The 27901-nt window shown below is 45.3% G+C and overlaps 1 protein-coding gene across 1 annotated transcript in view; it reads right to left on the bottom strand.

Annotated features, from left to right (window-relative positions):
• LOC126548197 (uncharacterized) overlaps window positions 1-27901 on the bottom strand; it is a 62083-nt gene that overhangs the window by 3397 nt on the left and 30785 nt on the right. The window contains exons 6-8 of the mRNA XM_050196338.3: window positions 20681-20959; window positions 10290-10571; window positions 8543-8697 (exon numbers count right to left, since the gene is read on the bottom strand). Coding sequence (XP_050052295.1) covers window positions 8543-8697; window positions 10290-10571; window positions 20681-20959 — 716 coding nt within the window. The remainder of the gene's footprint in view (window positions 1-8542; window positions 8698-10289; window positions 10572-20680; window positions 20960-27901) is intronic.

The following is a 27901-nucleotide window of genomic DNA, read 5'->3' as shown; positions in this document are numbered from 1 at the left end:
ATGTAGAAGTGCTTGTCGTGCGTTTTTATTCAGAATAAGGTAGAAATGGATGCAGTGCAGAAGCAAACTAGCCTGTACGGATATGCGCCGTGGTGTCAACAGCACACTTGCACCTCGTGCTGCGAATCAAGCATGAACATGCCCAGCTGCATGTTCGTTATTGCCATTGTCAGCTGCGCGCTGATCAGGTAGACACTGTTAAGATTTGAAAGTGGCTCTTAGCTTGCAGAATATCTCAGTCTATTCTCACTCAGATAATTCAGATAATGAACAGCCGCAGTTTGCACACGATATCCATATTTGCAGTGAGCAAAACTGAGACATGAACCTTGCTCATTTTTACTTCATGGCATGTGGTGCCCTACAGATTCAATGTCTTGTTGAACGAAATTTGCTAAAACAGTGCCATTTCTTCAGAACACAATACATATTTCAAACAGCATGAGAAGCGATTGCAACCCCACATTAGGAGAAGCGCACTTGCAGAGGCGTGGCCCAGCGTAGTGTTTGATATATCGAATGTGGAGGTGAACGGAGTTTGATAGACCCATCATACAGCGATTCCAAGGGGATGTTACAACCGTTCAATATAGACAATAATTTAATATGTCAAGGTTGTAATGTATTAACTAGATCCAATATCTTAGGGCACTCTTGTCTATTCTAAACATTCTTGATCAAAAAAACTTCATAGTTTTTCCCAAGTAAACCACAAAATGTTGCAGCTAGCAGTTCTGACATACAGTGGAGCCCAGTTATAACGAATCACAACATGTGCCGTGATTAGTTCAATACTATATCCAATAGTTCAATATAGCCAAACCTGCATATAAAGAATTTTATCCAATTTTCATTAAAAGTTCAATGTGCACAGGATTTGGTTGGTTTGCTGCACACTTAGGTCAGTTAGCGAGGCACAAGACGGCAGATAACGTGCTCCTTCCCCACCCCCCCAACGGATAACGTACTATCTATGCTGCACCGAGACTGGATGACCAGATTTCGCAGACTGAATAGTATACGCAATAGTCTGCAGCGCGCGAGTGAGCCATCTCTACCCAACGACCCCGCAGCCAACCCCGCCCTCTTATGGAGAGAACCGGCTTGTTTTTCTCTTTTTCTTTGTTAGTATTATTTTATTTTTTCCAAGTTTTGCGGCTGGCTTTTATGTAACACGCATTTTGGGGAAGCCAGCTGCAGGCACATTTTGGCGGTAGTGTTAGGCGTGCGGAGTTTGATATACCAGATGTGCAGTTCGGTGTAGGGAATATATTTTGTATGCATAATTGTACCATTGTTTTTTTTTTTCTCAATATATAACGTAATTCACTCTATCTCGGCTCATTATAACCAGGTTTGACTGTACAGTTTAAAGGCATGCTACACAAAATCTATTCAATCACATCATCTCTCTTGAAGGTTGAGACACAAGCAGTTGGAGTGCAAGTAGTGCTTGTTCTGATGACGCACCCAATCTCATAAGGTTAAAAAAAGGTCTCATTCAGGTTTATCAAAAGCTGAGAGCCCATGTTGTAAGTAATGATGACAGCAAGCTATTTGGCGAGCCTTCAAAGCATCTTCAGTGACCCAATACACTGTAATATATAGATGAGTGTTGTTCTCACCCTTTCAAAGCTTTTCTGAAGTAATAGGGCTGTAATAAGAAGCTAACGTGGATGTAACTTCGAATAGGAACTAACTTTGTGTCTACCTCTCAAACTATCTTAAAGCCAGCCAGTGAAGTTGGACATGGACAAAGAGTGTATGTGAGAAAGTTTTACACACTCTACATGTATTACAAAACAATTGTTCGCCTTGCCTGACAGTCACCTCCTGGGTATCAAATTATGCCACTGTTCTTCCTTCAGGGTAGGCTTCCACTCCTGAATGATGTTCCTTTATAGGCATACAGATATTCCAAATATTAAATATGAATCAAGGTCTTTGCAATTGGATTCGTATTTGATATGAGAATTAGCTCTTTGAAATTCTCACATAATGATTTCTATTATATTATAATGAAGAACAACATTCATCTATGGGAGAAAGAGAAATGTAAATGAAGACTGCTCTGAACTATTTTGCTGCAGAAGAGCCACAGCTGCCACACAGGGGCAGCAGTTGTAAACACATGCTGCCAATGATTCTTGCACAATAACTTGCAGTCATTCAACAAAGATGCCCCCCCCCTTTAGCCAGCTTACAAATTTGTTGCCCTGATTTAGACAAAATAATTCTTAATAAGGTCAGTCTAAATATGTTCACATCCCTCTGAAGGGGCACTGCAAAATTTTTTGAACATGGTAAGGAAACATTCACGAAATGCAGACAATGCTGCCATGAACATGCGAGCCAAATATTATTCCACAGCACACAATAGGGAGTCCACAATCTTACATAAAAAATCAGTTCATCTCTCCTGCAGGTTCTGAGATGCCCTCTATTATCCAGGGTCACGGAGCAAGAAATATTTAGGAGTGGAAACTCCGCTTTTTGCGGCGACCAGAAAAGGTCACAAGCCCGCGGATATATTTTCACGCTGGCGGCACCTGGCGGCATGGGAAGAAATTACCGCCGTTTCGGTTGCCAGGGCAACCGGTCGAGCGTGTTGCTCCCGTCCGGCCGCGCGCCTGACTTCTACTGAGGGCACTCTCGCGCGCTTCTTTACCGCTTGTAGCCCGAAGAGCAACTGCTGCTACGCTTCAGCCATTTGAGCACAGTAAAAAATAAAACGCGTTTTCCATGACGGCTATAGGATGATACGCAGCTTCTGGTTGTAGCCAGGGCTATCTTGCTCCGTGGCGGGCGGTTTTCGGCTTTTTGCGCTTGCGAAACTGATGGCTATCTCGTTCCTAATCGCTCAAAGGGCGACCGCTTGTTTCTCGCTCTAGTGCTCACAGGGGTGCGCGTAGGAAGGATGCCGCCGTGCATGTGTTTCCGTTCCTTTTCTTTTTTTTAAGACTCGCGAAAACTAGTTGCCCTAGCTGCTTGGCGATAAGAGGAAGATTAGCGGAAGTTTGCCACACGTGTTGATTTTTTTTATGGGCACACAACAAAACCTACGCAGTTCGATTACGCCGTGGCCGCTGAAGCAAACACCCGTGTCGTCTGCTTGTCGTCTGCTTTGAGCGGGCGCCGCCGGAGTGAGCGCCGGAGCTGCCGGAGCCGCCGAGCCGCCTGCCGGGCGCTGCTTTTTTTTTTTTTTCCGCTGCGGCTTCTACGACGCGCCGCATGGTGCCGCCACTGCATAGGGTAGCGTCGGCGCATGCAACAATTGTGACTTTATCTGGTCGCCCGCGCTCGCTTGCGCTGACGGGAGTTTCACTTCCTATATGTCTTACTCCGTGTCCAGGGTCTATGATGTCATAGGCTGTGCACCAGCCCAGAGACGCCCGCCATCGGGTGAGTGTTCATTAACATGAGCAAAAGCCTGCGCGCGCATGCTCTAACTTTCAAGCAAAGAGCAAAGCAGTGCCATTTGTTTGGCGTGTTGGTAAACTGACTCGGAAAGCTTATTTAGTGCCAGCGGACAAGGACAGAAGGGAGATGACACCACAATGCACAAAGTGCATTGTGGTGTCCTCTTTTTTCTGTCCTTGTCCGCTGGTGCTAAATATGCTTTCCAAGCAACGCGGTGGTTGTTAATATGTCTTCCCTGTTCTGGCACCACTTCTTTGTCGCTCTTGAGCACCTTTGTCAGACGCCGAGCTTAAATAGTTGCCAAATATGTGCACCATGTAAAGAAGAAAAACTAAGAAATGAGCAATAGGCCGGACATTGCTATTGGCGCTGACCCTGCCCAGATGAAAAATTATGTTGAGGGGGAATGGGGAAAGTAAACATTGCATTCTTTACATCTCTGTTGTTAAGGTGAAAGCCTTAAGTGGCTCATGGGTCAAAAACTCTGTTGTCCGGTGTTATCGAAAAATTGACCATCCTGCGTTATGGCACCGAAATTGATGGTGCCACCCACGACCGTTGGTGGGAGTTGAACCTTAGACCCTTGGTGTTAATTAAGGTGCTCGAACCCATTACCTTTGGTGGAAGTCAAACCCTTGGCCTTTGGTGAGACCAAAATTCAATGGCACAAAAATTGATGGTTGAACGCACGACAATTGGTGGGAGTTAAACCAACAACCTTTGGTGTTAATTAAGGCAAGGTTAATTAAGGTACTCAAACTCATGACCTTTGGTGGGACCAAAATTCAATGGCACCAAAATTGATAGTGCCACCACTAATGGTCGGACCCATGACCTTTGGTGTTAATTAAGGCACAATTAATTAAGGTACAGGTAATTAAGATAAAGTTAAGTAAGGCACTTGAACCCTCAACCTTTGGTGAGAGATAGCAAGTAACAGGAAATAACAACACATTCGAATGAGAATGTCGAGTAATTCAACGAATGTCTCATGAATGCACAGGTTTTTGCCTTGATCCTCTTTAGCATATACTAAAGTCACTGTCAACTTTTATAAGGTCTTTTTCAAAAATTTTGCAGGGAACCTATTTCCTGAAAGGCATTGCACTCACTCCAGTGTGTTCAGGTTTGAAGAAAAGGTGTTGCAAGGCCTCTTTATACCAATGTGCAGTGCTGTAGTATTACACCTGGCTCCTTCAATTAACAGAACACAAATTATTAAATTATTAAATTATGGGGTTTTACGTGCCAAAACCACTTTCTGATTATGAGGCACGCCGTAGTGGAGGACTCCGGAAATTTCGACCACCTGGGGTTCTTTAACGTGCACCTAAATCTAAGTACACGGGTGTTTTCGCATTTCGCCCCCATCTAAATGCGGCCGCCGTGGCCGGGATTCGATCCCGCGACCTCGTGCTCAGCAGCCCAACACCATAGCCACTGAGCAACCACGGCGGGTCAACACAACACAGTATGCGCATCTAGTAATGAGCAGTTCCTTTGTTTCATTACTGTCATTTTCACAGTGCACTAGACATGATCATTTTTCAATTGTTTCTCATTTACAAGCTGTTCGGTCTATCGGACATCCATTTGTGAACAGCATTACATGGTTCAAATTATCTAAATAAGCCTTCTTTTTATCAAATTGGCTGCATGTGACCTTACCTCGCTTAAAAATGGCAAAACATTTGTTAGTTGCTTTGATATTCTAAGGTTGTTTCCTTGAATCCTCTTACTCAATTAGATTCAGAAATTTTCCAATTGGAACACAGCTAGTTTCTTTTTTACATGAAAATCTGCCGATGCCAGCCTTGCACCCTGCTCCTCTTCTTATCCGGGCTTGTGTATTGAAAAAAATCCACGCAGAAACTCCTCTGGGAGTTGCCTAAGTATGCATAAGCATTGGGCCACTTATCTCCACTTAACGTGGCTCCACTTAACGTTACGTGGCTTATCTCCACGTAACGACAGTGCTGCGGCGAAACAACTGCTGCGGACAGCTGTGCAAGGTGAATTGATGACGTGAGCAAACTACTGCAGGTGGCGATGCCAGCAGCGCTGATGACATTCCAATCATTACAAGCCATTATCGTTCCTTAGTACCTTATCCAGCTGTGTCAAACCATTATCAAGGGTGGGACTGCCCAAAGTCATGTTGGAGCCAATTTTTGGAGCAAGTAAAATTGTGTTTTGGAACAGTTTGGAGCAGACAAAATTGCATATTGATGTAGCTTGGGGCAGATTAAATTTCATTTTGAAGGAATTTAGAGCAGATAAAATTTAATTTTGAAGCTGTTTGGAGCAGGCCAATCTGAATTTTGGTGGAATAATAGAATATAGAATATGGAAGCGCACTTCGAAACCATGACGGAACACAGAATAAACCAACACAAGCGCTGTACTGCAACTGTTTTAAGCAACGTCTTAATCGGAATTTTGAAGCAGGTTACCCGGATACTGAAACTGCCTAGTGCATGCAAATTTTGGTAATAGTGCCTGTAGATTTTTAATTAGTGGTAGCAATCATAAAAAACACGCATTCCGCAATAGCGAGTCTGAAATTTCGAAAAGTAGCCCGGGACATTTTTTATAAATACATTGTTCTTTATAGTCTCGACAGTGTGGGTGAAGTGCCTGGAAATGCGCTTCACCAACAGACTTTGCGAAGAAGCCAGAGTTACGAACTACTGTCATTTGTTGAAAGCCATTTCTACATAATAGGATAGTTTTGCCTTGCCACAAGCCAATCAGAATGCAAAGCGGTAGAACCACGCTTTGTAGCTAGTATAGCATACTAGAATATGGAAGAGTGGATCAAATGGCAGCGCAGCACATTCTTTCCTATAAAGCCAAAAAGATTGGTAGCACTACAATCGAACTATATATTCCTGCGCTGATGCTCATGATAATAGCGGAAAATAATCTAAATTATGCGGTCCAATCAATGCAGTAACAACTTCTGGGTCGCCCTAAGTCATCGCAGGCCCAGAGAGCCGCAATCGACCCTGGGCAGCTATAACGTAAAACTATTCCAATCTGTATTTACTCCAAATCCTCCATTAGCTCTTCATGATAGGTCAGAATGGCTCAGGCCTTGCCCACATGGGCACAAAAACAGATTGGAATATTTTTATGTTATACCGGCCTAGGGGACAGAGACACACACCCACTGAACCGACCCGCTGCAGCACGCGCCTCTCCGTTATCGCTTCTCTCTATCCCAATTTTTTTTTAGTTTGCTCGCAGTCTCCTCGGCCTACTTTTCGATGTTTTGTGCCTCAGCTAGGGAGTGCCACGCCGCTAGGCCCACTGAACCATATTCTGTACACTCTAGATACAGCTGCCCTGGCCATTCCGACAGCAGCAACGACTGTTGGGAGTAGCCATGTGTGCGCCGACCACTTGCCGGAAGCGCCAAGAAGTTCAGTGTTATAAGCGTGAAAATTACGAGAAACTGTGCGGGAGGTGCTATCGCGCGGTGTGCAGAATGTGAATGGCTGCACTCTTTTTCGGAGAACGAATCCACTCGCCGTTCGTGGCTACTGCCGGGGCACACACGCCGAAGCCGTTCTGGCGCAGTGTGGTGCAATTTCGGTCAATTTTCTGGGTTTGGTGCAGTTTGGTGTACGAATTTCCATTTTTATGAAATGGCGCAATTGGTGCAAGATTCCCACCCCTGCATTATCAACTGTGATCAACTGTACTTCGGCGACGGCTGCTTATGGCACGGCCGTGCGGGCCCTATCTTGAAAGCTATCTGTGATGGGGACAGAATATGCCAAGTGCCAATAGCTTCATGTGCACTGTGTTCTTGCTTAGTTCGCGTTGAAGCAATTAGCAGCATGAAGGTCAATTCGCTTGCTGCTGTGGGCCCTATTTTGAAAGCGATTGTCTCACGTGACGGACAGACGGAGGGACGGATAGATGGGTTTCTTCGTTGGGTAGGCATAGAAATGCTTATGCATTAAAAATTTGCAGGGTGCACAGAGCCAATGTGCTTTCTACACCATGATCAAGCTAGTCTCCTGTGTCCACCAATACAATATAAGGCACAACACAGTGGGCCAGGCAATGAAAAACTCGATTTAATTTTACAAGATACTTAAAGCATGCCTAAAGTCGACATGTAAATTGTACCATGCAAAATTCGTGGAAAAAAATTCGCCTCGCTTGTGCCCAATTTATACAAGAGGAAAGAACATGTTTCTGCAAGCAAGTCAAAACATGCATGTCACAGTCAAAGGAACTGCATTTTTTCTTTTTTCAGATCACAAAATTCAGATTTGTTACAACTGTAAATATGGTACACTGGAAGTAACTGAAGAATGAAAGGCATTCTTTCTGCACTGATTCCACAAAAATAAGCTAGTGCAATAAAACTTCCTGAAATTTTAAGCAATTTCAAACCAAAAGACATCACGAAATTAAAGAAAAAAACGGGTAACAATCAAGTAATATTTCCCTCTTTAAGCACTGACTTCACCATATTTGCACAGTGCGAAACTTGAAAGTTGCGTTTTTTCCTTAGTGGGTTCAAAAGTCAATGGTATAATGCAAGTGATGCTTCAAAGAGCTTTACTGCCTGGAGTGCCTCAATAGCATAGGGTGCACCGCAATGTTGTTCCATACAACAGATGCCACAGTTCAGTTCAACAAATGTAGGAGAACGGCAACATATGCCCTGTCAACAGGGCATGACCTGCCACTTGCTAATGCTACCTGAGGCAGGCAGCTACAGAAAGTGCTGCTATATTGCTGAAATTGTTTGTTATTTAGCAATCTCAATTGTACTGTGAAGCTGGCTCAACGTGGTTACCCTAAGACAAAAATTGCAGTGAATGATCAGAAACCATAAAATAATTCAAGATGATCACAACTGCACAATACAAAATGCTTACAAGCAGCTTAAAGAGAGCAGAGATTTTCATTGGATGAGCACTTGGAATTGTGCCAAATGTATTCTCGCGATAGCTTGCACCATTCTCAGCAGCATTATCAAAGCTAGAGTGAACCCTTACGAGAACACTTTTGGAGCACTTCCAATTGCCATTCTGCAAATGAATGTTTGTCCATTGAAAAGAACCACAAGTCCGCATTTAAAAGGGTTTCCACAGCGTACCTGCGCTCATCCTCTGTCATGTTGGGTGGTGCCGCAATCTTGAGGATAGTTTGCATGGCTCGCTGGTCACGCTCAATCCGCAGGCGTGTTGCAAAGCATTTGAGTGCATGAAATAGCTGGTCCAGAACTTCATGCTTGCCCACAATGTGGGCCACCTTTGTGGTTGGCAGGAGTATGTAAATAATGAGTGGCAGTTAGTTTACATGAGAAGGATCGGAAACTCCAGCATCAAATAGGCTTAGAAGCCTTCTTTTTAAAAAAACAAAGGAGACTTAAAGATGAGAAAAGAAAAAGTCTCTTGAAGCAGGCCGCTAAATTTTTAGGCAGAATAAGTGGAGTGGCACATGAGACAACTCTTAGGAAATTGGTTATCAACGCAGGATCCCCATCCTCCTACCTATTGAATTGAACTGAATTGAATTCTGGGGCTTTACATGCCAAAACCACGATTATGAGGCAAACAGTAGTGGAGGACTCCGGATTAATTTTGACCACCAGGGGATCTTTAAAGTGCCCCCAATGCATGGAACACAAGCATTTTTTCACTTCGCCCCCATCAAAATGCGGCCACGGTGGCCGGGATTTGCTATCAAGACCTCATGCTTAGCAGCGCAACACCATAGCCGGTAAGCCAACGCGGCGGGTTCCCCCCATTTTCTCACAAAGCAACTCTTGTAAGCTCATTTCAAAGAAAATAAATTTTATGGACTGAATTTCTTTGCGCTCTTCATAAACAAGATGTGCAACCATGTGCAACATTCAATGCCCATGTGACTTATGGCAATATACTAGCTGCACCAGTGTTTGCTTTCTCCATATGCACTTGGTAGACCCTCTTCATCTCCTTACCATATGCAGTGACTCTATATACTGTCACATCACCAACTTATATTGTTCCCAAACCCTTTAGCCAAGCATTCCATTTCCCCACTCTTAAGTCCCTATGCTTCCCATTCCCTTTGTTTCCTTTTCTGTCTTCCACAGGCATCATATGTTCAAACTGTTCATATCTGTCTGAACTCCAGGTCTCATTGGTTTTCGTCACATACCAAAAGGCAGATCAGCAATGATCATTTGCACTGGTGTTCTTCACTGCTCATTACCAAAATGCCACTACATCAGACAAAAAAAGCACTTTGTAAGTCTCAGCACCCTTGAAACGAAGCACCACAAGCTGACTTAGGTGATACTAAAGTCTCGTGTATGCCCAATGAAGTGACAGTAACATGTGCAAGTGCAAATTTGCTCTTATTGTAAACACCACCAAGGTTGACAAAAATGAGCGCGTGCCTACAAGTAGTTCAAACACATATCTCGCCTGTGTTTGAACTGCTGTGCTAAATCATCTGCCTATAGGAATTACAAATGAGGGTCAGAGTGCAGGCAACCACGACCGGCAAACTGCAACTGCTCCAGTACTCTAGCCTCTCTGTCTCTACTCTGCCCCAGAGACTTTGCTTTGCATAGAAAACTTGCTACACTTAAAGGACGCATGGTGTCAGCTGCACCACACATTGCGCTTGCACACAAGCATACATGGAATTATTAGCAAGAGAAGTGATGCACACTTGAATTGACATGTTGTTCTTAAATGTGGTTCTACATAGCCTGGTAGGAAACATGGCTGTTGGTTTGAATTATCAAAAACTTTGGCTTAATGAAGTTTAAGCTACTGAGCTTTAATTGTCCTTCTATAAATAATGTTAGTGCTTGTTATGCATCTCTCTAGCACACTTGTAAAGCTCACCTTCTGGTTGACTGATTCGAGACGGTTGTTTGTGCGATTTCCCAATGTAGGAACTTCCTGTAAACCTTGCACCCATTGGGACCGGATCTCATGCCAGTGGGCAATAAAGTGTGCCAGCACACTGGCAGAGCAAGCCTGCTCCAGTTTCTGGAAAAGCTCGTTATAGGCATCATCGTCCCGAGCATGGCACATGCGCTGCAGGATCTCCATCATACTGGCTTTCTCCTCTCGGCTTAGAGCCATCTTCTCAGCCGTCATCTGGCGCTTAAAGGCACGCAGCACCTGCAGCAGGCAAAGTTATCAGTGCACCATTAGTACACTGCCCCCTAGAGTATACTGAGCATGCATGTACTAGAAGATGTCACAGCACCAGCAACTTCAATGCTCCGCAGCAGAGAACTCTGCAAAAACCCTCAGACTGTGGCCCAGTCAAACAGTTCAAAATTTCAAACACCAGGTTTTTTAACATGTGCCCAAAGCATAGTAGACAAGTGTTTGTCTTCTGCACCCAACAGAATGTGGCTGTAGCAGCAAGGAATTCAACCAACAAACAATGCTATAGCCTCTGAGATACTACAGTGGGTCGGAAGCATCTCTAATTTATAGCAGTAATTTTTGCTTCTTGGTGATATTCAAAATAAAGGAACTGGAAACACAGTTGAGCAAGAAAGAACACACCACTGATGGAAACCAAATCTAGAAGCTCTACATGTCACGAGTGGTCGGTGCATCAATTAAGCTACGAATAGGGTTCTTTGTTTTTCAAATTAATTTGATAAAAAAACACTTGCCAGTAAAGAAATTGACGATTCTAATTTATATGAAGAACACCAAATTTCAAGACCTTCATATGTGATCACATTACTGTGCTGTGATTACTTTTGTGTAAAAAGTGTGAGAAGGTGAAGGCGTTCGTTGTGGTAAACTCTGCACAACCTGCGTGTCAAACTTGATATTCCTGAGGAAACATTCAAGCAACCTGTTCTCAATAATTAAGGAACTATAAGCTAAGTCTACTCTTTTACACAATGTGTACCATCTCCTTGCAGTGCGCCTGCAGGTTCCTTTACATCAATAGAATAATGTGTCCATGACAACCTTTGCATGGATGTCAAGTGCATGCTTGACACTGTAGACAAGTGCTATAAAGTCATTAACAACTTCTGAGAGTACTACACTGCTGTTATAGAAAAGGAGGGCCATGTCGTGCACCGAAACAATGCCCTCGACTTGCAATACACAAGGGATTCATTCGGATACCATGCTTGTCCCTTGTCTAATACCGGAAACACGACAACAGAAGACAAAAAGGAAGCTTGCATTTCTGATTGTGTATGTAAAGAACAGCACTAGCAAGAAAAAAAGAAGAAATGAAGTCCCACAAGCAGTAAAACACTTAAGACAACATGACTGATGACTGCTCCTGTCAGAAAAAACTGGGACATTCATCATAATCGATGGTGAAGATGCCAGACAAACAGTTGAAAGAGCAATGAAGAAAAATTTTCAGGTGCACCACACACATGAAAACACTCGTAGAAAAAAAAAGAGGAGGAGGAGGAGGGGGGGGGGGGGGCTGTTCAACAGTGTGAAGAAGACAAGTTGAAAAAATTGTCCACGGAAATTAAAGCTGCCGCAGAGCCAACACTAAACTTATATTTCTCAGTGAAGACCCAAAAGGAAAGGAAACCCTTTCCGTGTGATCGTTGAAGATGGAACACTTGGCAACATAACTTGGCAATGTTTCTGTCGCAACGACTTTGCCTGCTCCCTTTGGACAACCCATTCCAAATGCGCAATTTGCAAGTTGCCGACTTATTCAGATGAACACAACCAGCTCAGTGCCTTTTCATAAATGGTTAAGATGCTTTCTACAATGTTCCCCATAGGGTGTCCCAAACCGATATTCTTAGAATTTGCCTGAACCTGAAATGAACCTGAACAAAAAAAAATAGTTACCGTTTCGGTACAAATCGGGTCATGTATATAGGTGCCAAACGGGTGCGCAATACATAATCGATTCCTCAAAATAATTACATATAAGTTGGCACACTCCACACCATTGTTATGACTCAAGAGTCACGTTACGTGCGAGAATGGGGATAGACGATAGGTACATGCTGGTAACTATATGGCCACCTCGGCAGAGATGCTTGCACTTGTGAACTCAGCTGTGCCTGTTTCGTTGAAGCACTGCTTAAGGAGCACAGCAGAATTGCCATTTCTGTTAACGCTCACACTTCAGCCATAAGGTCAGCTCACTACTGTTAGCGGATACCCCATAAAACGCACACATCAAGACACAAGAAGTGCTAAAAAAAGACGGTGCCCTCACGAAGAGAATATAGGAAAGCGAAATACACTTGAATCTTGTTAATTCTAATGTTTGGTTTATTCGAACTGATGCTGTGGTCCCGTCAAAGTTATGTGTATTCCAATGGACCAAAATGCTCAATAATTCAAGTGCGCAAGCATTTGCCACGGCTGATTCGAACATACTGCGCTCTGACAATGCTCTCAGCAGCGTGTTGCGGCGGCGCCTCCGACCAGCATTCCTCCGACTCTGTCATAGAGCAAGAGCTTAGAAAAAAAAAGAAAGAAAAGAGAAAAATTGTGGCAGAAATTTGTTCGCAGGTGTCTGCAGGCACACACCATCAATTACTTTTGTTAGTGACGGGTGTCCTGTACAGTCAATGACCAATTTTCCGGACCCCCAATTTTCGGACATGCCCCATAATTCGGATGGCTTCGCAGCACCACCATGTACCCCATCGTACATGGTGGTCCAGTCAATGTATAAGAACGTAGGAAATTTTGGACGCAAAAAACCTTCACCATCCGATTTTGCAGACTTTTTGCCATGACCGCAGGTCCGAAATGGCATTAATCGAAGCCACCACCACCGACATGTTATCTCACCGCCTCGAGCCGGCGCTCTCGCACCTAGATCCACTGGCAGCCGTAGCCACACCGCAGCAACTTCGGCCTAGCTACTTTGACCTTCGCTACCAAGCCTTTTGCTGTTTGGTGCCGTGTTTTTGATTTAAACAATTTGCCACTGTTAGCAATGGTGCCGACTCCACCTTTGTAATCGTCGCCAATGGCTTCCGAGCGCGGAAAGCATGGCGTGTTGCATAATAACAGTTCCCGAATGTCAGCTCCGCCCCAATACAGGAGTGTTAATGCAGTGAAGCATACCAAAAGTTAGAAGGGGCAATAGTCACAGGATGTTTCCTTTAATTATACACGCGAGCACCCACTGTCTCCTGTCACAGTATGAGCACCGCTACGCCTAATAAGCCCTTGGGACAGTAAAAGACATGCATTCATCTTTCGGACCACCCGATTTTTCGGACGTTTTCGTGGCACCTAGGGAATCCGAAAAATTGGACATTGACTGTAATTTGTAAATAGGCGTGAATAAATCTTTTGGAACTTCCCGCTTGTGTGTTAGCTCACTGCACTTGCGCCACTGCAGATAAGTCCTCCATTCAATTAGGTTCCTTTAATTGGAACAAATTTCCGGGCCCCTTAAAGTTCATATTATCGAGATTCGACTGTAGTTCATCAGCACAGCTTCTTGTAAGGATAATATTGCAGTCGCTAATGAATGCTGTCACCTTCTCAATGCAAGGTAACAATGTCAACAGCACAGGAAAAGTGCTTTTGTTACGTGCCATGGTACAACGCACCTTTGGCACCTCCAAGCAGAGTACAATGCTCTTCGATTTCTGCAAATCATTCCTTGGGAACAATATGTTTGATTTGGATATTTTATCAACGCTTAGTCAGTGCAAGAATATGTACCAGATGCAGCTGCATAAGAAATATTCTTGCGGTGTTCAGCACAAACTGTCTTTATGTTTCAGAAGCAGCAATGGCCTCGCATACTTTTATTTAAGCAAAAAGAGCCAAAAACTGAGCGGAATGACACTTTCTGGCTTCTTTGTATGCTGCAGATTAGTAGTTCAGAGTTGTAATATATGTAATATTAATATTTATGTAATATTTCACCAATCTCACCATCTTTGGATTTCTTCAAAACAATATGCAGTGCTGTAGTATTGCCTTTTGCTAATGAGCACTATACACTCTACTACACGCAATTGGAATGGCTGATAGTCCTACGTGTGATGTTTGCTGATGCGAGAAGAACATTGACCGCTTATTGTGCCATTGTCCTCAATTTCAAACACAAAGACAATCTTTGTCCAATGCATTCAGGAAATTCGATGATCGTCCTCTGAGTGAACAGACATTACTAGAGCACCGTCCCCACCGATCATCGGCTCAGAAGGCAGTGAAGGCACTTTTGTGCTTTCTCAGAATGTCTGGTTTGCGAGAGCGGCTTTAACTCAAGTACTGTCCGTACACGTATCTACACCTTCTCTCTCCCTTCTCTCTCTTCTCCTTCTCACTTCCCCCAGCATAGGGTAGCCAACCAGACCCTCGACTGGTTAACATCCCTGCCTTCCTATATTCCTCTCTCTCTCTCTCTCTCTCTCTCTCTCTCTCTCTCTCTCTTGGGACACTGTCATCACCAGATGTGATTGTACTGTGTCACATTGAAAATGTATAAAATAATGTAAACAAGCCTTTTGCTGCTGAACAAGCTCTGCGTAATGTTCCATTTCACTTTTTTTTAATTGGAAATAGTCTATATTCTACTCGATATTAGACAGTCATTTTTCTGAAATATTCATATTAGGTTAGATTAGGAAATTTGGATGTTCAAACACCCTTAAAGCTTCTACTCTTTTCTCCGTACTCAGTATGGATGACAATAAAAAGAAAAGCAGGAAAGAGGGAGGATGTGTCGAGGCACTGCACCGTGTGCGAAACACTCTTGTAACAACACTGTCAAAGATAACCTTATTTTTTTGTATTGCTGCTGTAGTTGTACGGCATTAAACTTCATTAATATGCATGTAAAAAACACTGAATTTTTCTGTCATGAGTCAGAAAGCACATTTCTTCCACCTCCTGACAAAGCCTGAGCATGCGCTATGTGGACAAGTTGATAGAACTCTGCAGCATTTCGCCATAAGGCAGGATAAATTTTACTGTCCTGAACTGGCTCACTATGCGAACCATTATAAATGTTTATTTCTCTGAACCGGAACTAAACCGGAATGAAACTGGAGCACACTAAACCCAAACCTGAACCGGTATTTTTTTCAAATGGTACCCTGGTTCCACAAGGAGCAGCCTTACAAACAGTTGAGAAATGTATCGACCCATACAGGTCAGCGATGTTCCAGAATCAGTATAGACAGAGGCTAGATTCCTTTTATAATCTCTTAAGATTATAGTACCTTGAATGACTGTTCGTTATGTTCTAAGGATCAGTGTTTTTGCAGAAAGCTGGGATACGTATACGGTCAAGTTTAGCTTCAGCTTTGTGCAACATATTTCTATGTTGGACAGGACCATGCATGGTGAACTTTGTTATAAAGCCTTGGAGCTGTTGGATGTTTTTGTTATGTAGATTATTTTCAAATTTGTATTCTACAGTCAAATATTGATAATCCAAACTTGAAGGGGGCCCAAAAATTTATTTGAATTAAAAGAAGTTCGAATTAAAAGGAGGACTTGTTCTTGAATTACTCGTGCACCATAGTACGATGCATGAACAGTGCTAGTCGTGAACTATCACGGCGCGCAAGCACACAGTGAATCGAATTATGAGGTTTTACGTGCCAAAACCACTTTCTGATTATGAGGCACGCCGTAGTGGAGGACTCCGGAAATTTTGACCACCTGGGGTTCTTTAACGTGCACCTCAATCTAAGTACACAGGTGTTTTCGCATTTCGCCCCCATCGAAATGCGGCCGCCGTGGCCGGGCTTCGATCCCGCGACCTTGTGCTCAGCAGCCCAACACCATAGCCGCTGAGCAACCATGGCGGGTAAGCACACAGTGAGCAAGGACCATGAAACTGCCCGCGCCGGCCAACACTCGTTTCCCCCGATAACGGCAGAAAAAACAACTTCAGGGAGCGGGCTAAGCTGGTGCCGGGCCGGTGCGGAGGTGGGCACGCACAGAGGTGGGCACGTGCGGAGGTGGGCACGTGCGGAGGTGGGCACGTGCGGAGGTGGGCACGTGCGGAGGTGGGCACGTGCGGAGGTGGGCACGTGTGGAGACCATCGAAAGTGAGGGAGTTACAAGGGAGTTGAGAGGCAGGGCAAGGGGAGCGCAGTTGCGAGGAAGGGCAAGATGAAAGTGGATTTGCTTTCCCACCAGCTTGATGGGTGGCGTTAATTATTTCTGCCACCTAAGCCCCCTTACTGCCACCTAAGACTGCCACGGCGGAGTAGCCAAAGCCGAACTGGGCCTCCGCTGCTGCTTCCGTATGCATGCTCACATGCTTTTTCCTTCGTCTGCTGACAGACCAGTGCTGTGTTTACGTTCTTCATCCTGCGTTCTTAACGCATCATGTCTTATAAAGATGACAAAGTCGTTGCCACTGATCAAAATCGTGTTGGTGTGTGCCCTTCTGTTGCAGCGTCGCTGCATGCAAAAGATGAGGAGAATGAGGTACTGGGTATCGCCTTCGCGTCCTTGTATTAAGTGTTCGTATTGTACAGAATCGGATGCGGCACACTGTCTCCGACAACCTCTCCATCAGGGCGTCTCGGTTTACACTCGTCATTGCAAAAAAAATTCACAGCTTCGCTCGAAAGGAGAAGCATCGATTGCGATAGCAAATTAGTGAACAGCTATACGAAGCAAGGACAGTGGTTTTATCGGCCGTATAATCTCGTAAACATAGGCATACTAATAAATTAACAAGCATGGTGTCACGCGCTGTTAGGGTTGGCGTCTGGCACCACGTGTTGAAAGAAATTTCAACCGACCATCTCTCCCCCTGCATCGTCGAAATGAGCCGTGACTTCGCCTGCTATTGTTGGCGTCCCGCGCCTCGTGCACAAAGAACTTTCTCTCACCCAACCTTTTACCACCAGGCCTCGTCTAAAGGAAGCGTGACTCCCTAATTCGCCATGACCATTTCGAGTGTCTGCCTGTCTGCCGGAAGCTCCGCAGTGTACAGGCCTCTTTTGTGTGTGCGTGTGTGCGAGTTTAGAGAGGCCCTTTCCTCGAATTGGACCTAGAGGAGAACTTCCACGAACCCGCAACGCGCAGAAGAGACGGACAGGCGTCTACAATTCTAGGAGGCGTGACGACCTCCTCCTTTCAGCAGGCTCGGTGTAACCAGAGGAGGAGGGGCCTTCTTTCTGTGCCGGTCACGTGACGTCGACGGAAGCAAGATCCCGCCCACGATTCTAGAGAGCCTATTTAAGGGGCTCCGAAATGTACTTTTGATCACTTCATGCTCTTACCGTTTTCTTTCATCTACCTTTGAACAAACCGTGCAAGTTTCGCACTAGAAATCGTCTCGCCCTTGCATGGTCGCCATGGTCTACCGGATGCCTGCAGCCCGCCAACAACGCCACGCTACCCAATAAGTAACGTTGGTCGAGCTTCAATAGGCAGGCGTCGCTACAACTCGGGAGCAGTACGAGACGCTACCCTGGAGTACGCAACAGCGCGCACAAGCAAACATGAACACATCTCACTCGATGACCGTGGAAACTTGCTGTCAAAACGCTTGCATGAGGAAATGCGGCAGCAGGAGCGAGTGAAGTGACATTTGTGTTGTTTATCGCTTCAATAAAAAGTGAGTGTCGAAAACACACAGCACACACAAAGCTATGAGCCACCAATGCACCTAGACTCGGACCACAACGCAAACCGTTCTCAAGACACGGCCGCGCGACCACGCAGCCAGAGTAGAACGCCGCCCCCTCTTTCTCACCTCCCCTCACCCCGAGCCTCGCACACGATGGAAGATGGTGTACTTCCTCCCCGCTCCATTCCTTTTGCTCTGGCGATATTGAGCCATGATCATTGGCTCCCCTCGCCCGTTTTCACTCGCACATACAGTGTAGGGTGCGCGGCGACGGTGTTATCAAACTTGGACTTTATATGGAATCTCGCGCGCGGCATTGAGGGGTCTCTCCTAAGCTTTTCCTCGATGGCGGGGTCAGGGCGATGCTGGTCGGGGGCACCACCGTGTGATTTGGCACGCTGCTGAGAGCACTGTTGGAGTGCGGTATGTTTGAATTAACCGTCGCCAATGCTTGTGCGTTTCAATTACCGGACGTTTTCGCCCATTGGAATACACATAACCTTCACAGGACCACAGCGTCATTTTGAATAAACCGGAAGTTCGAATTAAGCATATTCGAATTAACGAGACTCAACTGTATATGGCAGGTTTTCAGAAGTGACTGAAATAGAAAGTATAGAAATGTCTTCATGCACACACCAAGGCCTGGTGTTTACGTTATAAATGCCAGATAACAAGTGCGAAGTCCAGTTTTAGTACGTAAAGTTGATATTAAGTGCAACAAAAATTTTGGAAGTACAGAACAAGGAGTGAGAAATGCTTCTAAGCACTTGAAAGGCCATTCTAAGTTGGTAAAAAGTGCACTTTCCCTCTTGAACATTAACCAAGCTATCAGAAAATCATGCGACGACATTGTCAAGGATAAGCCTACGGTGGTAGGTAATGAAGGTAAGAAACAGTCGTTATCCAGCCCCCTTCATAACATCTATTGCTGAAAAAGTATTGGGTGACTTGGGTAACAGAAAGACAAAGTATGCAGATCATAACAAGAAGCATACATTATAGTAAAGAATAATTCAAGAAACCATGTGCGCACCCCTATGGTGGTACTGGGAGAAGCAGCTTTTAAAACTATGAGGGTTGATTTTTTTCACCATATGCGACCGCCCAGGGTCAATTTTTTTATTGCAGATTTCAATTCTTCTTAGGAACTTATTTCGAAAAAAATTTACCGCAATTTTTTTAGGGTGACCGTAAAGTGAGAAAAAGATATTTTGCGTCAGTATATATGTACTCTTCATTCATGAATACCAACAATAAAAAAAGGTAATAAACTTATAAGAATTAAAAATTCGATGCATTGTTATACACATCGTTCAAGGCCTTGAAAATGCGCACACGAGAATATTTCGCAAGACTCAAACGTTCCTGCTCTTACAGTAATATGTACATCCATAGCGTAATCAAACTACGTAGGTGCGCACACTCAAGAAAACTGTGTGGCTGTGTGCCCGTCAAAAAAGCAAGACTTGTGACAAACTTCCGCTAATCTTCATCTTATCGCCAACCAGTTTTCGCGAGTGTAAAAAAAAAAAAAAAAAAGGCATCCTTCCTATGCGCACCCCTGTGAGCACTAAATGACCGAGAAACAAGCGGTCGCACTTTGAGCAATTAGTAACGAGATAGCCATCAGTTTTGCAAGCGCAAGAAGCCAAAACCGCCTGCAGAACAAAACCAAAACCGCGGCCCACCTGTGCGCGCGCCAATGCGCAAGCGGGACGCGCATTGGCGTGCGCACAGGTGGGCGGCAGACGCGTGGGAGCGAACTAGCTCTAAAACAAACCATGCAACGAAAAGCGAGAGAGGGAGGTGCGCGACAAAAATTCCCTGTATTTCCACATAGTGGCAGCATATGACAAAAAAGAAAAAGTTAGGAAATTGGCGTGCTTTTTAAACGTACAGACGGCGCCGTAAATATGCAGCGTCGACCATTTTTGGACTCGTTTGCGGTGCCTTAGATTTACGTCATTGACCCTGAAAGGGTTTAACATTTTTTCCCTTTAGTCCATTGTTTTTTATTTGCTCTCGGTGACCCTTTCTTGTCTTAATATATTTAGTGTGCCTGCGAGCAATAAACAAGTGAGAGTTTGCACACCTGTTTGTGTGTGCCCTTTTGATTGTCTTTTGTACAAAATGCCAGCACAGTAAATGAAATGATGTTGCACCAACTAGCCCCACTTCAAACCCTCCTGGGCAACCCTCGATTTCAGCACCCAAAATGTTCCTAGGAGCAGCCTGCAACGAAAGCCCATGGACTGAGCAATCACTGATATGATAAGAAGCTCATACATGAGCTTCTTTATCATTTTAAGCTGACACGGTGAAATGCAAGTAACCTCAAGTAAGGCAGATTGAAAAAACAGACTACGAAAGACAAGAAAGAGCCCAACACATTGAACTTTAGGGATGAAGGAGTATTCCTTTAATAGGTTATTCAGCACTTGTGTTATGGCATGAGGTGCCTGCTGTCCAAGGCTTTCAAGCTGATTATCACCAGGGGGTGCAAAATTGCTGAAAGTGGCATGACCTGTTATGAAACTTCACGAGCACTGAAAGTGTGGCCATGTTGGTCGGACAAACGTGGGAGTGTTTAATCACAGTGCCAGACGGGGACAAGCAAGTTGACACACACAAGAGCTTGCGTGTGTCCACTTGCTTCCCCCTGTCGGCTGTATGCCAGGAAACTGTTTGAGTGACTAACCTGGTACATGCAGATGACTTCGGTAGCATTCGGGAACATGTCGCGAAGCAGTCCCCGCTCAACCATTTCACGGTCAGTCATGACTGTCTGTGTCCGGTCAATTGCATCAGCACCCACGTGCAGCACGAAACGCTCCAACACCAGCCGAATGGTGATATCATCTGAGGCAGCACACAAAGCAAAACCCACCACCTCAGTTTCCCCATTGGAGTCCTCTACAGCCAGGATTAGCATTGGACCTTTGCCCTGAGTCTTGTATACAGCATCCACAAAGACAACCTGCAGAGAAATTGAAAGGTCAAAGTTAGAGCTATTTGACACATGCAACATTTAAGCTAAATGTCAGGGTTATTCAGCCGCAGTTAAAGCTAGAAATGCTCATATTATAGCAGACATTAAGAGTAGTACAATAGTAACAACAAACAGCAGTGCAAGGCGTGCTACACTACCACCAGCATGTTTCGTGCTACAGGCTATGCAATACAGTTGAACCCACTCACAACAATACTGGTTTTATCAATATATCAGTTATAACAATAAAAAGCTACTGCACCGTCAACCTTTGTATATTTTCTATGGGGAAATAAACTACTTAAGCAATGCCCCCATGGCGCATTATTGGTTATAACGATGAAGTCTGGCAGCTGGGTGTCCGTGCCGAAAGGTAATGGAATGCAAAATACTTGAAAAGAAAACACAAAAAGTAAAATGCGAGCCACTGCATGATCGCCCGCCACCCCAACTGCCGCCGCGCGCTTCTCTGCAACGCCAGCCTCGCACACATCTCTCTCGGCACCCTTCTACCCCTCCAAACACGAATGGGCATAGCTATGCGCCACGCCACCCTTCGAAACACAAATGGACCGTGCCAACTGCACCAACAACGCTGCTCCCAGATTGCTCACTGGGCATGGCTGGGCCCTCATTCTGCGCAATTCTGCTAACGGACTAAGGCGCTCATGCTAGTCTTCGTTCCTGGCCCTGTGGTTTCTCAGCGTCGTTTGACTCGCCCCCGAAACGGAAGATGGCTGATACGTCTGCTGATCATCGGCAATGCGCGACGGTGGCAGTGAAAAGAAAACGCACTGCTGTAGATTTGGAAAGGAAGTACTTCTAACCGATGAGACGATCGTCGCAAACGTGTTTGCATCGAATAGCAACAGTGACGGGCATGACGGCAGCACTGACGCGGTAGGGCAGGCTCCCTCAAGGTTGTTGCTGCGGGAGGCCCTGGTAGATGATTCAGTCCTTCAGGGGCTTCTTTTCGCGAGGGACCTTCCGCTACACTTCATGGAGCACCTGGATGTCTTGGAGAAGGATGTCGGCAAGCTTCGTGTAAAGCAAGCGAGGCTGACGGACATGGGGTTTTTTCGTGCAAGCCAGTGGGAAGTACATGGCGAGATGCTTGTGGCGATCTCATCCCAGCCTTTCTTCTGGATTTTTCAAGCTGAGATGCTGCCACGGCAACATTCCCGCATTCTTTAAAAGGTGCCTTTTGGGGCCACCAAAATGATGCCTCGGTGGAGCTCGTATGTCAGTTGCCACCCGTGACCCCTCTTTGCAATTGTTATAGCAGTGCCATTCTTGAACACCGACAGCCGCGGCTTGTTAACAACACATGATCGCAGCACGCAGTAAGAAGAGTTAAACACTTAAACAAGTCCACACAATCAGAAGCCAGATGGAGGGAGGTGGTGGGGAGCAGAACTGGCCTCCCTGCCATTAGTTTTCTCAGAACAGCTACGCTATCCCCCATTTTGATTTTTTTTCTCATGCAACCCAATTATAACAATTATTGGTTATAACAATGTAATTTTTTTCGTAAGTGGATTTGACTGTATACCAAGCCTGTATTTATGAAGAAAGTAAATAGGAAAGCACACAAGTGTACATGTAAGAAAAAATAAGAATGTAAGCGACATTCTGCACTTCATATATCCACATTGTTCCTTTGTTTCACAGCAACATGGCAAGGAAGCAGAAGCTATGTGATGTACTCTGGAGACACTCCTTATTGGGTTGCACCAGCTATAGCTTGCGCTCCATTATTGTGAAACAGAGTACTATGGTGACGTACCGTATTTACTTGAAAATAAGTTGACCATGAATATAAGTCGACCCCTATGTGTTGAGCTCGCCAAGAAATAAAAAAATATATATATAATTCGATTATAGGTGGACCCATATATCTTTTTAGAAAGAAAAATTATCAATTTTGAGCATGACACACCTTTATTTACTCTAAGCTTAGCTACTAAATCCCGCTAGTTGACGCCACAAGCTGCATCCTCGTTGGAACTGCCAGAGAAGTCTTCATTGGATGCTTCGTAGGCAAGCTTGGCACCCCAAATGACGTCACCATCTGTGCCGTCGAGTGTGTTGGGTACGCAGAATTTCTTAAAGCCAGCCTGGATAATCTCCAGACTGACTTTACAGAGGGCACGACAGAGGAAATCCCTTAGCTAAGTACTTTTGTAAGCTTTGTTCACGAATCCAGTCGAAACCCACTATAACGAAATACTGCAACAACGAAATTCTGGCGACAACGAAACATTTTCGTATCCCCGGTGAACGCCCATACGATTCAATGCATTGTCTAGCTCTCGGCAACGAAATGTTGCTGTACTGCAATCCCACATCAACAAATTTGCCAGAGCGTAACTCCGTATATTGCCTACTCGCGTAAGGCTAGCAGGCTCCAAAATGTGCTCAAATGTGATTGTCTTGCATTAAAATTACGACAAATACCACCACATTACACTTGTGTGGGCGCCGCCATTTTTGTTCACCAAAACAACCAAGTGCCGGAAGCGACCAGTGAGCTGGAAACACTTCATGGCCACCATATTGTTTGTTGATCGCCCGTTTGAAGTGGCACGCACGTTGCTACCGACATGTGACAGTGGTTGTTGCACGCCTACTAGGCGAGATCGTAGATCATTGTTCGAAACGCACGTTCAGTTTGTGTTTGCCGCGGCTGACGACTCGGCGAGGCCTAGGCCAATCGCGCGAGGCGAAACTGAACGCAAACTGAACGTGCGTAATGTGCGCCTCGGTGAGAAAAATGCAGCAAAAACAAGGAAATCCACGTCCCACCGACTTGGAATTGTGTATGGCACTTGAGATGGCGATCGCAGCATAAGGAGTGTCACACATCGGGCCATGATTGAGCGATCGTTCCAGAATACGCATCCCTTGCTTCAAGAACGTTGGTTTTGGTGACACCCGACAGCCATAGCGTGCGGATTCGGCGCCGGACGTAGATTTGTGCGAAAGGGCTGTTATCTCGATCGTTTGCCTTCGGGTGCACGAGATACAATCACTTTTGCGCTCGGCACCGGACGCGTCAAAGGCCTATGGGCAACAGCATGCGCTGGAGAAATGCTGCTGCATGTGTTGTTGCTCTACGTCCAGTGGTGAGTTATTCAAAATCTCGCAAAGTGATCACATCTCCCAAAGCAATTCACCAAAGAATACTGCGCTACGGCGGTACTGCCACTGCTGCTCAACGCATGCGACGCACTTTGTCCTGTCAGCAATGCAGTTCTATATCCTCGAGCAAAGCTTGCAAAGTAGGCTAACAGTATTTTGACAGTAAAGTTTTGTTCGGCGATGCATTACCTATCTGTGCTGTCACTTTTCGCAACAACGAAATTCTCGCGAAGGCGAATTTGTTCGCATGCCCTGCCGATTTCATTATTGCGAGGTTCAACTGTATAAGCCGAAAGTCTTTGATCATAAATATAGGTTGACAGCTCATTTTCGGTAACATTTTCAAAAGAGAAAGACAAAAAATGTTGACCTGTATTCAAATAAGTACGGTAGTACTTGCTTGTTTGGACCTATAAAGCCCTGAGAGCGAGAATTGCAGTGAGTCAACTAGAGTTTTTTGTTGGTAAACAGCCTTGCAGGACAGCCAACCTTTGAAACTGCATTCTGCTACGGTAAGTCACTCGACCTATAGCATCAGCCCATGTTATGACTTGGTAAGTGGACCACAGGAGACTGGCCATGGCCAACTGGCATTGAGGGAACAGGCAGTGATGAGACACTGCTTAGCTAAACATAAGTTTATTGACATGACGAAAGGCAGTGGCTAGAGAGAGAGTAAGAAAAGGTAGGCGAGGGGAAGGGCGCTTACTTCATACACTTTTAGACTTTTGAGATGTTCCTAGTTCCCTTGACGGGCAAGTCACAATACTATTTTCAGAATCCTTTTCGTCCACAGCATGGTTAACAATCCGGTCAAGCATCAGAAAAGCTAAGCTCCTCATGCCACAGATAGCAATGATGGCTTGTTTCTCCAGAATAAATGCTTCTCCAGAACAACCTTTTATCTTATGTTCCATAAAAGATCTCGTTGTAAACTCTCTTATCTACAAAAAAATGCACCCCCTTCATTACCACCCTCCCAATTTCCATAATAGTCTTCTGAAAAACTTCATTTCTGCCAAATTAAAAAAAAATATATGACATGAATTTTGAGAAGTATTAAGACCATACACGTATGCATGCCGGCGCACAAAAGCACGCGCCCATGCACCTCGCGCATGTGCAAATGATGCAGGACAGATCATATGCATCAAAGTGGGGCGTGAACACAAATATCTAACGTTTACGTACGCTAAAAAATAGCGTCCAACATGGCGACACCCATGGCTACCGCTTCAGCACGAATTCTCGTGATGGCTACGTTCTGACTCACTTGATCGCCAGGTTCGCTCTCTCGAAACTAACCTGAAACGTTAGTTATGAATGCATAGCGCATCCAATTAGTGAGATCGTTCTGCGATTCCGGCACGCCTAACAAGATGTGTCTGCATAGCAAAAACAGGATTATGGCGGCCAACCGACCCATAGAGAAGCAGATACATAACCGACCCATCTGGAGTGTAATTCGCTACTTCTCCGCATCAGTACAACGGTTCTCAATGGCACATGTCGTCTGGTACTTGTGGCAGACAGCACGCAACAAATAAAGCATGCAGAGTGAAAAACTTATCTGTAGCCATCATTTTGTTCAATGAGGAGATACAGGTCACTGTTATAGCATGTTTGCAAGATGCTACGTTGAAGCTTCTACGACTAAACGGTGAGCAGCATGGTTAGGGGAAGCTCATCTCCGATGCCGAATAAGCAGAGCCTGCACCGAATAGTGGCAGTATTTCTGCTTCAGAGAAGTACAACAAGCACACTTATTTCTTCGCTCTGAACTGTAAATCAGAGCAGCATTGTTCTAAAGCACTGTCCTAAAGCAGCATTGTTCTAGTGCCAACAAGAGCAGCAGCGAACGCCGGTTGTGGGCAAAGGACGCTTTTAGGAACAGTTCCTCAAGCTCGATTTCACCTATGTTGTGGACTAAGAAATGTTTACCAAAGATACAGTAATTTGGTGCTTCTGCTCATGTCTGTACATGTAATATAATGCCTGAGAAAATAGAAGATAACATTTTTGGGGACTGTGACCACACGTGATTATGACCGCAAACCCTTGGAGAGATCAGGGCAACAAGCTGCGAATGAGCCCTGTGCAAATTACGATGTCAATATTCCTCTGCCAGCGCTAGCAGAGCCTGTCGTCGTGTACGTGTTGCATCATGCTTGGTCACTGGATCTGTAAGTAGAAGGTTTAACGGCTGCTGCATTTTCTCTTTGAGTGAAATTAGTTTTTAACATCATGCTCAATAGAGCTTCCTTGTGTTTCCGTTTCCATAGGTTAAACTAAAGGTATTGAAGGGACGCACACTAAAATGTCCCACAAAAGTGCTTGCGTTTAATGTACTGTAGGGGTTGAAGGACGGACTTCGGGATGAAACAAAACTTGGGGGATTTGTTTTACATTATATACAGAGAGGTGAGAGTCAAGTAACAGTCGTACAGTCATTACGGGCCGGCAGCAACTCGGACGCTGCGGCCCGCGACAAGAAGTTCGAGAGAGGTGAATCAGGGAATGCTCTGGTCTCTCTGGAATGCTTCTTTTAAACCCTTCGAGCACTGGAAGGCGCGTCATGTTCGGCCAATGGGAGAGCCCGCTCAGATGACGCCACCTTCGGCCAATGGTAGGCACCCGTGCGGTGATGTCACACCCGGCGGCTCCCCGCGGTCTTGCCTTGCTGTGGTGCAATGCTCTCTTCAAAGGCGGAGAAGGGGGACGATTGGGCTCCATTGTCCGAGGGCTCACCTGCTCCCGGTGGTACGGCCCCGCTGTGGTGGCAAATGCCTTCTTCAAAGGCGAAGAAGGGGGACGCTTGGGCCTTCCCGGTACATCACAGCCGTCCGGTTGTCACGGCGCATTACCGCCGTCAGGCCGTCCCGGCACAATACCGCCGTCTTGGTTTGGCACCCACTTTACTTTCAACAGTGCCGGGCTATCCCCTCGTTTTCTGGAAGAGTCAAGCAGAGAATAGCTACCGGCGGCGTACGAACTTGTTTGCACGTGAACTTGTGACCTTCAACTTGTTTGCTCGAGCGCTCCTCTGGAATGTTCTGCGATTCGATGTGGTCTGGGGAACTCGAAGTAGGCACAGGAAACAGCTCCATATCTAACAGCTCGTCCTCGCCCCGGTTGTTCTGAATGGCCGGTGAACTCAATTCGCTGGCCATGAGGAACGCTGAAAGAACCTGCAGGGTATTGGTGTCGAGCCTCGAATGACGAACTTCGGGATCCTGGGCCCTGGAGAACATACGTCAAACAAACAAAACAACACAGCGCTGCACCACGCGTAAGCGCAGGCTCTTCACCCCTGACTCGCCAGGCTATTACTGAGTCAAAATGAACCCTGATCTTTTATTTCCCCAATTTTGACTAAACAGTTTCAACCACCCTTCCAAACCGCTATCCATTTCTCCACGAATGCCGACAAGACCAGAGTACCATTGTTGTTGCAAAACAAAGGGTCGCTGATGTTGCAAACAACAAATGAAAACAGCCGAACATAACTTGAGTGGCCTAACTACACGAACAGCATGTTTCCAATCTATCGCAGTGGCGTACTTATCGCACGTATTGGTGCCACTGAACAATCTGGTCAACCTCACAAGTACGTAATCACAAGCGCACTAGCCTTGTGGTCGCTAAACAGAACGCGTACTTGCGTTGCAGGCAAACTTTTCATTTACGCTTACTCACGTTTCTTTCCTGAAAGTCCTACAGGACACGTGACTTAAACGAACAATTAAACTTGCGGTATTTACACACTCCGCAGAACCCTTAAAATAATGC

Source organism: Dermacentor andersoni, chromosome 1 (genome assembly GCF_023375885.2).
Source record: "Dermacentor andersoni chromosome 1, qqDerAnde1_hic_scaffold, whole genome shotgun sequence".
Taxonomy (NCBI): domain Eukaryota; kingdom Metazoa; phylum Arthropoda; class Arachnida; order Ixodida; family Ixodidae; genus Dermacentor; species Dermacentor andersoni.
Note: the sequence above shows the minus strand (reverse complement) of the source record. Positions and strands in the feature narration are given on the sequence as shown.